The sequence below is a fragment of the Maylandia zebra genome, linkage group LG17, assembly GCF_041146795.1.
Source record: "Maylandia zebra isolate NMK-2024a linkage group LG17, Mzebra_GT3a, whole genome shotgun sequence".
NCBI lineage: Eukaryota > Metazoa > Chordata > Actinopteri > Cichliformes > Cichlidae > Maylandia > Maylandia zebra.
Window position 1 is genome coordinate 16,553,103 of NC_135183.1, and position 12,282 is coordinate 16,565,384.

The 12,282-nt window shown below is 41.5% G+C and overlaps 1 protein-coding gene across 4 annotated transcripts; it reads right to left on the reverse strand.

Moving 5' to 3' along the window:
- Positions 1-3,428: 3,428 nt before the first annotated feature.
- On the reverse strand, positions 3,429-11,256 carry svopl (SVOP-like). Of its 4 annotated transcripts, none has more exons than XM_076875945.1 (16): positions 11,108-11,256; positions 9,227-9,336; positions 8,566-8,654; positions 8,380-8,478; positions 8,017-8,088; positions 7,807-7,931; positions 7,640-7,703; positions 6,495-6,620; positions 5,910-6,038; positions 5,481-5,554; positions 4,776-4,972; positions 4,509-4,620; positions 4,318-4,399; positions 4,149-4,238; positions 3,957-4,070; positions 3,429-3,867 (listed from the first exon to the last, which is right to left on the reverse strand). In XM_076875945.1, the coding sequence occupies exons 2-16, from the start codon at positions 9,333-9,335 to the stop codon at positions 3,856-3,858; spliced, it is 1,494 nt and encodes a 497-aa protein (XP_076732060.1). In that variant the 5' UTR covers position 9,336; positions 11,108-11,256; the 3' UTR covers positions 3,429-3,855. The 4 variants fall into 4 exon arrangements, with proteins under 4 accessions (XP_076732060.1, XP_004564984.1, XP_004564985.1 ...); XM_004564927.3 differs by having other exon boundaries at positions 8,566-8,657; XM_004564928.3 differs by having other exon boundaries at positions 9,227-9,380.
- Positions 11,257-12,282: the final 1,026 nt, after the last annotated feature.

Sequence of the window (12,282 nt, forward strand, 5' to 3'; positions counted from 1 at the left end):
GATAGTGAAGGTGCGAGCCTACGCTCTTGAAAAGATTCATTATAAGTGTTTAAAAGCAGTGGCGCTAGATCTTCTGGAGAGGATTTATAAAATCCAGCCGTACAGCCATCCAGGCCTGGTGCTTTATCAGAGGGAAGGTGTTTAATAACTCCCACTATCTCTTTAACGGTAATGGGAGCGTCCAAATATTTCAGTTGATCCACTGTCACCAGTGTTGGGTAAGTTACTTTAAATTAGTAACTTAGTTACATTACTAGTTACTTCTATCAAAAGTAACTCAGTTACTTCAAGTTACTCGTTACTTTCAAAGTAACTAGTTACTAGGGCTGGGCTATATCATACTGTTCACGGTAATACCGGTGTAATGTTGGGCAACGATAGGAAAATGAAATATCGCGATAGAATATGGATAAAACGCGCATGCGCAGTGCCTTTGTTTTCATACGCACATGCCGGCGACGCAGAATGAGAAGGGCAAAAGCGGATCGTTGAATGAAATGGATGAACCAGAATTGGTTTGTAAAAATGCTGCAACTTCAGTGGTGTGGAACTGGTTTGGCTTTCATCCATCAGATACACAACAAAGCACTATTTTTGGTAGCGCATGCTAGCGGGCCGTCATTATTACCGTGTTTTTTGGAAAATATGGCACACTTAAAATCAATCCTTTGATTTTTCTGAAAATCGACAGTGCCCCTTATAATCCCGTGTGCCTTATGTATGAATTCTGGTTGTGTTTACTGACCTCGAAACGATTTTATGTCGTACACGACGCTCGAAAATCTGTCAAATGTTTTAGTCCGACTTTGCTAAGCTACGAAGCTGCACCGCTTGATGGATTGTCGGAGCATTACGGCTACCGTAGGCAGGAGCCTCGCGGAGTGATACGTACTGTGCTTCAACATAATATTACCGTATTGTGTGTGTATAACCTCTTTTTAAGTTTTGTGCATATTATACATGGTTATGCTCAGGATATGTCGGCCAGTTTCCACTGGAAATGCCTTTTGGTTAAACTGTCAGCGAGAAATTTGCATTTGCACTGTTACATTTTTATATAACTTTAATGCACATAAAAAACAGCTGCTTGTTTAAGTGAAAATACATTTATGGGTTTTTTTTCACTAATAAAGTTGTGGAGTTGTAAAGTATTTTGTCTAGTGTCAATTATATCGTCAGTTATATCGTTATCGCAAATTTTCAAATGTATATCGTGATAAATATTTTTGGTCATATCGCCCTGCTTTACTAGTTACTAGGGAAAGTAACTTTGGTTTTACTGAGAATTCTCTTGTTAATGTGTAAATAAAAAAATAAAAAATTCCGCAATCGAATATACTGGATCTACAGTCTTATCTAAAACATACATTCCAAACCAAACTTTGTTCTAGTTTAATGCTCATAATACAGTTTAACAAACAGAACATTGAGAATGGACACAGTACAATAGATCCACTAAGGGTATGAACTCACCGCTCCACCTTGTGTCCAATTCAGTTTAGAGAAGAGGTCTGAGTTAACCTCCAGAATTGTCCTTAATACGAAAATGAAGCGAGCACGTAATAATCATCATTTGTATCTCTCTCTAAACATAATAAAAACTCCATTAATAAGGTTTTATTAATGGAGTTTTGGAGCCACGACCTTTTCCAGTACTTTGGGGTCTAGGAAAAACAAAAACAAACAAACAAACAAACAACAAACAACAAAAACAAACAAACAAAGAACAAAAAACAAAACAGGAGAAAATTACTACCCAGAAAAATAAACAAAAGCGACAGATGAAGGGAAAAAAACCCCAACAAAAAAACGACAAAAACAAACAGGCAAACAAACCAGTTTTACACCATGGGGCGAATGAAAGTCATTGCTTTTTTATGGTCCTCGAAGCAACGGGATCCCTGAGGAGATTTCACAACAAGCACTGCTGGGTAAATTAAGGAGAAACCAATACGTTTGTTGTGCAGAAGCTTCTTGCACTCATTAAACTTATTCCGCTTCTCACTCAGCAACTTTGAGTAGTCCGGGAAGATCATTATACGATGACCTTACCATACGACGTCCCCCAGGCGACAGGCAGCCTCGGCTATTAGTTATTTTTAAAAATGTACTGAGTGAAGAAGGCACGCCATCAAGGCACGTCTCCTCCCCCTCATCTTCATTCTGGCTCTTCTCTTCCGGATCTTCTCAGTTGCGCTGCTTCTTCTTCAGCCTTAAGGTACATAATGCCAGCAGCAACTGTGACAAGCACCCGATCCATTTTCCTTTTCTTATCTTTTTACTCAGCAGATGAACCACCGATACCACAAACTATTCCCGCGATTATTTCCTGCTGGTGGCTCTTTATATAGCCGCACATATTGCTATAGTGCAGGTAATTTATAAAATATTTTCATGTATTATTTTTCAATGAAAACACACACAGTAACGTTTAGATATAATTTTATTGTATCCAGCCCGGTCATGTTAGCCTGACCTGTGATGTACTCCCGTACAAAACATGAGAGCCAGGAGCCAGCCAGTAAGCACCCAACTGGCTAACGAGTATTAGCTTAGCATGCTAACCATAAGTACTAATTGTAAATAAACTTACTATTAAGAGCTCCAAAAGAGCTCCACTATTAGAGCTGTAACTTTCAGGGTACATGCTAGAAGTGCTTATAACAAAAACACATACGAACTATTACTACTGTGAGAACATTTTCACTATTAAACATACAGAAACACCAATGCTGCTCACCTGCACCCGTCTCCATTTTGGGATCATTTTCCTTTGCTCTGGCATGTTGTGCAGCCACGAGGAACCTTAACAATGCAGTTGCGTTATTTGTCGACCAGGTGGCTCCAAGTTTAATATAGTTAGTTTAATATGGTAATGTTCATATGAATAATAATTGTGAATTTTCGAGAGTTATAGTAGTATTTGTCTTCATTCCCATTTACCTTAACCCAGCAAATTTACCATTAATATGGCTGTAGTCACTTGAAGGGTCATGCTCACTTTGCGATCATCACCTTTTTTAAAATTTTTAATCTGAACAGCATTTATTTGGCCGACAAGCATGAACTGCCTACAGTTTACCACAAAAGATTATTTATTTATTTATTTTTACATCAATTAATTAATTTTCTCCAATCACAAATTTCCATAATGAGACATCGAAATCTGGCACATGCTCCAACTATTAACATGTTATAAAGCTTCTTTTTTTTGACTCCGTTACAGCTGCACTTGAGAGGCTGCTCATATCACACCTGAGGCGTGAGCCTGTATCATTTGTCCTGAAGGTGGCGCCAGAGGAAGATCATTTACACTGCACTCACAGGATGTTCTCATTAAATTCAGTTTTATATGATCAAAGTAAAACATGACATCTGTAGCATGAAGGAAAAAAAACATCCACAGGTAGACTATCTCACACAAACACTTTGTTCAATAGTTGGAGTTTATTAATGAGCATACAGAATTACTGTTAGAGCCTACTGTACCTGTACCTGTACCTTCTGGATATGTTTATAAAATATACGGTAATTATTATTCTTTACATACAAAGAGCCAGAAATAATGTTACACTGTTATACTGTTGAATCTTTTAAGCATAAAGTAACAGCTGATTCATGTGAAGTGCAGGAGGAGGTGAAAGATAATCCTACAAAAACCAGAGAAACAGGGCTCATAACTGGCCTGACAACCTGAACAATGTAAGGTTTCCTTCACTGATGCTAACAAACATTCATTCCCTTTGAGCTGTTAATGAAGGCACAGCAACACCTGAGGTCAGTATCATATTTAAAGTCTTTACACATGTAACCAAAATGAAATAACAAAGAGCAGCAGTTTGTTCAGAGACACCATCAGGAGTTTTGCTGAAAAAATCCAAACAAACAAACATGTCAGACCACGGCATTTAGACATAAGAAAAAAGAACAAAGCTCATACAAAATCACATTCTCACCAGCAGAGCTCGTCCTTTGGTTTCTATTGGCATCAGGAAGTTTCCTAGAGCGCAGAGCACACAGGCCACAGCGAACGGACAGAGAGCCAGAATCACCGACTGAGACATCAGCACCTGAAGTACACACAAAGCAATGATAGACTGGACCAAAAACCTGAAAACTCTGATCATTAAGCAGGACAGCCAACGCACCTGAGCAATGAACGGAGCGATCATTCCTCCGATGCGACTGAACGACGTACAGAAACCCATCCCCAGAGAGCGCGCCACCGTGGGGTACACCTGAGAAACCAAAACTCCTGTCACCTCAGACCCGGTCCTTAAAAAATGCACCGTTGAAGCCAGCAGACTGTGAACGTACCTCTGCTGTGTAGATGTAAACCACATTAAAGTTCATGGAGACCAGAGACCGCAGCAGAAACAGCAGCACCGTGAAGCCAAACCTGCACGACCAAAACAGACCAGATGACATCACAAACCTTGACTTGCTCTAATGAGATGACGTCATACACTTGGACCCGGTCAGGGGGGTCCAATCTGTGGGGCTCTTACATAGTGGAGCAAATGTTGAGTATCATAAAGAAAAAGGCTGCTAACAGCTGCAGCACGGTCAGAGTCATCTTGCGTCCAAACACGTTGAGCAGAGCGATGTTTGCTGGGACCACTGGGAGGATAGAAGAGAGGAGTCAGAGTAGACCTGATCCGGAAACAGCACAGCAGCAAACCTTCGCAGTACGTTTTAGGAATTATTCTGCAAGTGTGGCTGAAAAACTGATGAACTGAAAATTCTCTCAACGCATTTCGCTGACGATGACTCACATGCAACCTCTCCGAGGCAGCTGATAAGCAGAGTCTGGTAGTCACTGTAACCAAAGGGGATGCAGTAACACAGTCCGTCCTCATGGCGATGTTTGACCTGATGCTCTTTGTCAGCATCGATCACACACAACAGGTTCTTCTCCAACAGTTCCGAACTGCTCAGCACTGAGCCGTAGTATATAAACGATGCCACAAACCTGACAGTGAAACAAATGAAAGTTGGTCCTTAACAGGTCCAAGAAGGATTATACATACTGGGTATAACAACCACATTCAATGACTTCTACAAACCTCGGATGTGTCTATGGTTGGGAAAAAAACTGCTGGGAGCATTTTAAGTTGTCTACGAAATGTTTCCAGAAATGCTTGAAACACTTCATAGACAACTTTTGTCTGTATAAACTTAGTACTTTAAATCTCCCTATTTGGCATCCAATCAGAAGACATAATACAGTATTCTCTTCTATGCCTATGATACCTTACTATGTTTTAATATAAAGCACGCATACTTTCTGATTTGGTTTCCTTAAAGAAGGAAAGTTTTTCATGACTATTCCTGTCTATAATTGTAACCTGTGCAAACCTCCAGTTTGCTTTCACTGGATCTTTTGCTTTTATTTGATAATTTTCTCCTTTGATGCCCTTTTACTGTGACGGCTATGTAGCCTGCTTTTATTAAAACACTAAAAAATAAAATACCATTACCATGAGTACCAGAGCAGTACAGATGTCCTCCTGAATAATGGGCTGAGCAGAATTCTCCAGCTGCCTCTTTCGCTCTGAAACACACAGGAACATTCACACCGAATATCCTATGACTGAATCCAGTGATACCCTCAGATTCAACTCAATTCAACAGTTTTATTTATACGGCGCCAAATCACAATGGCAATCACATCAAGTTGCTTTATATTATGAGCCACCATCAGGACATCCCTGTGAATTACACATACTGCCCTGTGTAGTGTTTTTCCAGTAGACTGTTATCACAAACTTTAAGATAAAACAATTTTGAAATATTTTTAATCATTTTGACAGCAAAACATTTTCAGGAGCTGAAAGATTCCTTCAGCAAACGACTTTCAGGAAGATCGGTACACTTATTTCAAGTCTTACTCACTGCACTTAACGCACCGTGACGGGCTCCACGAGTCGTCCTGGCGGAAGAGAAGCTCGGTTCATTTTAGCAATCCAGTGCAGCGTTTTCATGGCAGCCTCAGTCTTTCCTGCTGATACGTTGTAACGAGCCGACTCAGGAATAAACTGATTTGAATCAATACATACAGAAACAGCAGTCAGTCTGGGTTCACGAGCCTGAATACATCCAGCAATCAGAAACTCACATTAGCCTTGATGAGATTATTGTGGCAACTTAGTCTTCCCCAGCTTATGCTTTAAGTGGCACTTCATGTGATTTCTACTAGTTTAGTGCCTCCGCTTCTCTTTTTTGTTCACCCCTCTCCTTTTGGCACTTTTAGTTTAACAACCAACAACCTAAAACCTGACAAACTACTTCAGAACCTCCAAATCATCCCTCACTTCTTTTAGTAACTGTGAATTATTACAGTAAGACTTAAACATCTTTGAAAACCTCTTTAGGAATCTTTCATTCTTCGTTTAATTTGCCACACTGAATGTTCATATGTGCATTCATTTCTAATCTAATGATCACAGCACTGCTGCACAGGTTAGGGTGGACAGGTGAGGGGCATATCTCACCTTAAAGAGGAAGATGAGGATGATACTCGGCGTGACAGAGATCCGTATCATCCACCTCCAGCCCAAAGTTGGAACCACCAGCATACCCAGAATGATGATAAGCATGGAGCCCAGCATCCAGAATATCTGACACACAAACAGGGAGCATGCTGGGAGATCTGAACTGATGACATCACACCATACAGGTAACTAAGCTGAGTTTGAGGATGCCTTTGAAAACCCCATGGGAGAAAAACAAACAAACAACGTGACGTGAGCTGAAGCTGTTACCCATGGAGCTGTGCTCTCTCCATGACGCGTATTAAGCATTAAAATAAGGCTGGCAACAGACCATTATCTGTGATTTATGATACATGTACGTGTTTTAGAGACGGACTCTGAGCTTTGCTGCTGTCGCCTTGTGATGTTTTGTATTTGCTGGACATCTAAAACTTTATCTTTCTCACATCTCTTTAAAAACAGAATATTATCTCCACAAGACTGTGATTAATAACTGCGTGTATACACTGACACGTGTTTCTTTGATTGTATTGCCTTAAAAAGATAATAGACCTACTCATCTTTTATGTTTTTATCTTTTATGCTGAGCATGTTGAGTTTTCCATGTAATAAAATCTGCGTCAAGCTGCTATTGCCCATGATTATTATGAAGGTCAAATAAAACACTGGATTTAACCCTGTGAGGTCCTCAGTAATGGGCACTAGAACCCTCTCAACTTCTGTGCTATCACAATATCTGATTTCCAAAACATGACCTTAGAAATGAGGATTAGAGCAGAGTAAGGAAGGAACTGCGAGCGAAATAACAGCTGGTGACAGGAAGTGGGTGATCCCTCAGTAAAACTTTTATCAACTTCCAGGTAAGCAATAAAGGCAACGACCAACGGAGTCACAAATACTGTTGACTGATATACAGCGGTGGGTTACCCAGGCAACCTCAGCCTGTAATGTTTGATAGCGACCAACTGTCAGTGATAAAGTGATGCTGATGATCGCTTCCTGTGTGGACACTCATTAGGACCTCTGTGATGTTTCGCTCTGTGAGGTCTCCCAGATGGAGCAGTACTTTGTGGTCAACATGATTCTGACTTCCTCGTCTTTATTTTTGTGGAAACCAGTGAAACTCAAAGAAAGGATGAACTCACGGTGGCCAGAGGCAGCAGGGTGGCTCGATGTTTTGCCGGGATGAACTCGGTCTTCAGCACAAACCTGAACAGAGACACTATCAATTAGAGCAGCCACTGAAGCTTACCACCATCCAGCCAATCAGACTGCAGGATGTTCAGCGTAATGTTTGTGTGTGTGAGCTGACCCCTGCGACACTCCTGCTACGCCGCAGCCCACCATGGCACGCAGGAAGATGAACCAACCGTACGACGGTGCGAATGACGTGAGCAGCGAGAAGTACGCACTCCACACGAAGCCACCGAACACGACCTGGATCACACACACACACACACCAGCAGTCAACCAATCAGTGCACAGACTCCAGCTGAGACCTTGCGTGTCGGTTGTTTCTGACCTTCCAGCGTCCGTATCGGTCAGCGATGTATCCTCCCAACACTCCACAAACCATGAAGCCCAGAAAAACCATCTGAGGACACAGAGAGAAGTGTTGCAGCACTTTCATATAGCCATCACGTTAATGAGCTCACACGCCTCTGATGTAATGAAACAAGAAGCTGCTCTGCTGACTGTGAACGTGATCGATCAGTGAGACCTGTTCAGAGCTGCTGACCATATAAAGTCAAGCCATGCTAAAGAAAGCCCCACTGAGGTCAGGGTTACCCTCTGAGAGTTCAGAGGTTTCAGCCTAACTGGTTGACGCAAATTAATTGATTAATCAATAAATTATCAGCAGATCAGTCTGTGTGCTGTGACTCACAGTGGAGACGAGTGCCACCTGCCAGTCATCCAGACGCCACTCACATCGAATCTCCGGAGAAACCACAGCTAACAACATGATCTCCATCGCCTCCACGATCTGCGCACAAACACGAGCACAACAGTGAGCACCCTGATTACTTTAAATACTCTGAGTATTTTGCTGCTGAGCATAAACATTACTCACGTTGGAGCTGCCCATGATGACAAACAGCAGAATGTGAAAACGCCCGAAGCCGATTTTCTCCACGGCATCCTCCACTGTAAACGTTTTATCTGCTGCAAGAATCAATCAATCAATACATCAACTAACATCACCACCTTCCTCTTGCTCAGAATGGCTGTGACAGACACCTTTAATTTCATAATGAGGGAAATGAGGTGGTGAGAACTAGTTCTTCTGTGGTGGACTGATATGATCCTAAAACAGTTGAGCTTTAACCTCCTTGCAGAGGACTTGAGTCCCAGCATGCTCCTGATCAGGACCGCCTGATCCTGGTTCTGTTGGAGGTTTCTTCCTGTTCAAAGGAAATTCTTTGAACAGGAATTCGAGTCTTTACCTTTCAGAATAAAGCATTGCACTTCTGCTGTTAAGTGCTTTAGGAATAAAACTGGACTGAAATAAAGTACAAAGAAGGTCTCTGTAGTGAAACTGACCGTTAAAACCTGCCCATGGCAGAAACCTACTGTGCTTCTCCTGATGTTTTTGCAGTTTTTGCAGATAGGTTCATTCACAATAACATCACAACCTTTTTAGGAAACGTTTCAAAGGGCCTCTCAGGACTCTCCAATGTTTCCAAGGGCATCACATCATCTCCAGATGTTTGATTATCGATTATCAGACTCACCATTGTTGCTATTGTTGCTGTCCTGCTTGTCGTCGGCAGGTTTCTCCTGCAGTTCCACCTCCTGCAGATGGATGGAGCTCACCAGCTGAGTCTTCATAGAGTCACTCATCCTGAAATGAGAAGTCTTCCTTTCAGCCGTCTGAGGTTCAACCGTCTGCAGATACATGAGCCAGAACATTTGTGAGCAGAGTTTCAGCTTCATGCAGCGCCGCTGATTTTAATCCGGTTATTAGTAAACTGAGTCTTCATTTCATCGTTTATATTAAAATCATATCTGTGGCAATGTTGCAGGCTTCTTCAAACATTCACTCACGCTTAATTCAGTTCAGTTTATTCAATTCAGTTTTATTTATACAGTGCAAAATCAAATACAGTGAAAGACAGGACAAAAAACATGCTGTGGAAGAGAGTCAGAGAGCTCTATTAACACATAGTGAGCGAGAAAGGTGACTGAAGAAGAAAAACTCAATGCATCATGGGAATCCACCAGCAGCCTACACCTATTGCAGTATAACTAAGGGAGGATTCAGGGTCACCTGATCCATCCCTAACTATATGCTTTAGCAGAAAGGAAAGTTTGAAGCCTAATCTTAAAAGTAGAGATAGTGTCTGTCTCCTGAATCCAAACAGGAAGGTGGTTCCACAGAAGAGGGGCCTGAAAACTGAAGGCTCTGCCTCATTCTAGTTTTAAATACTCTAGGAACAACAAGTAAGCTTAATCCACAACTGTTTGGTTTTACCTTTCAGCGGGTCTACAGTCTACAGAGTAGAAAAACCGATGTTCATCCAATGACTTCAGGGTGGCGTTACAAACACCGCTGAGTCCTTCAAAAGTAAAAGTCCCAAAGTACTACTGATCACCTTCTCCATCAAACTGATCTATTGACTGATTAATCGCCTCCAGAAAAAGATGAGATTGAGCAGACTGATCAGTGAGCTGCTGCCAATCAGAGTTTCAAACGAGCAGTTGATTTTTTGGATTTGAAACCAGTTATTAGTAAACAAAAAGAACATATTATTGTCAGGCTTACTTTATTACATTCTCTGAAGCTTTTTTTAAAATCATTTTGCTCTCACAAACACAGATTGTGCTTTATTCACAAGGGAGGTGTGTTAGTTTCTCTGTGAAGCTGAGGTGGAGGAAACTGAAGTAGGTGTTGTAACGAAGTGATTTCCAATGTTTCAATGTTTGTTTGTTTTTTTATGTTTAATGTCTTTACTTATATTGGTAAACAGACTGTAGAGAACATGATTTAGAGATGAATTATATATTAAGTTATGTTGTAAGTATGAACCTGTGTTGTTGTACCTGCTTTATAACCAATCCAGTCCTTTTTGGCCACTTAAAATATCTTTATTGAACTACTTTGTTATATCTGCTGCCATCTTAACCAAGTGTCTCTTGAAAAAACACACTTTTAATGTCAAAGAGACTTATTAGCTGGATAAAACAAGAGTGTTGTTGGTGGCTCAAGACAACCTGAGATCATTTGAGGGACATATTTGACATATGTTTCATATATCATAGGCCAAAAATCATTTACACCAATACAAGCAGTCTTTTTTTGGCAAATAACATTGCTGCAGATTTCAGGCAGACAATGAGTTTTTTGAACTACACGTATCCTCAAACCTTAAAGAAACAAGCATACAAACTCTGGATGAGGAGATATTTTAACAGATGTGTTAATCCTTCTTTAATGAACTGGACGGAATCGTTTTGAGCCCAGTCAAAGGTAAATGGTCCGGGAAGAACCGGCGCGATTAAAACTGAGTGCGGGATTTATTATGACTACAGCCACTTCAGCTTCACCTCTCACACAGGAACCAACAGCGGAATCGAACCCTTAACGTTCTCTCTCAAATAAAACCAGTACTCACACAGATGTTGAGTTTCAACTCTGAGGCCGCCGGTGAGGTCTATTTTCATCCTGTAGCAGGTCACAGCCCGACAGGTAGGTCAACACCGTAGCTGTTCACCTGTCCAGGTGATTCAGGAAGTGCTATCGTCACCAGAGAGCCAGCCCGGGGGGAGGGGTAGGGAGCTTTGTGTGCAGGGAGTGGTTCAGTTCCGCCCATCAACAGCTGAGTGAAGAAAAACAAAACAAGAGCCTCTCCACAACATTTAACGTCACAATGAGAGACAGGAAGTCAGCAAATGAAACAATATGGTCAAAAACAAGATCAATAATTTAATCTCTGAGCAGTTCGACCTAATAGATCTCAACCCATCACACATACCTCTGGAATATTTTCACTTTATGAAAGTTAGAGCACAAATATTTAAACTTAAGTCCTGAAGCTCCCCCTGCTGGCACTGACAGTAATTACAGACAGATCCCTGCAGTTCCTCTGAGGTCCAGCAGTGGCAGCAGTGAGTCAGTGCCCGTAAACTCCCATGTTAAAACTTTGCAGCAGAAATAAACATGCTTAAAACCTGATACACAATCTCATCATGTCTTTATAGATAATTTCCTCCTTTTTAACAACTCCAAGGGGGAGGATGGTTCCTAAACTCACCTGTATAAATCAGGGGGCGTGGCCTCTTTGACTGGCAAGTGGATGATCACACAGGCTGGTGTAGTTGTTAGCTGTCTGCTAACTGGACCGCTGGACTGTGTTTGTGCTGTTGGAGCCTTTTGGAGCATTTTTAATGGCGTCATGTGACTACTGTGAGGTTACTGTATTAACAGACCATCCAGGAAGGATGTGTGTGTGTGAGTGAGAGAAAGAGACGCTCCCGTACAGTCTGTGGATGCAGGCGATAGCTATCCCTGCTTACACCAGATTTAAAATGTAAATAATGTTAATGAGGATTTGTGTGCTTATGACTTTATTCTTAACAAATTCTTCAGATCTTTCTAGAAATGAGCTGTTTGTTTAGATTACAGTATTGCTATTAAACTTGGTGACTCTGTCCCATGAGTCAGTGTCATTGTGCCAGAAATGGGCCTCCATATGCAGAGCTGTGTGGTCTTGGAATGAGGCGTTGGCCGATTGGAGGGATCAGACAGATTAGATGCTGTGCAGCGCATCAGAGGAAAACTGAATCATCG

What these genes read in the sequence shown, in the direction of transcription:
- svopl (XM_004564927.3), bottom strand. Translation starts at nt 9,335, where the DNA reads ATGAGTGACTCTATGAAGACTCAGCTGGTGAGCTCCATCCATCTGCAG. An exon ending in CCCTGCTGCCTCTGGCCACC is followed by an intron (nt 6,621 to 7,639) that starts GTGAGTTCATCC and finishes TTTGTGTGTCAG; the next exon opens with ATATTCTGGATGCTGGGCTC. An exon ending in GTACTGCTCTGGTACTCATG is followed by an intron (nt 4,973 to 5,480) that starts GTAATGGTATTT and finishes TTTCACTGTCAG; the next exon opens with GTTTGTGGCATCGTTTATAT.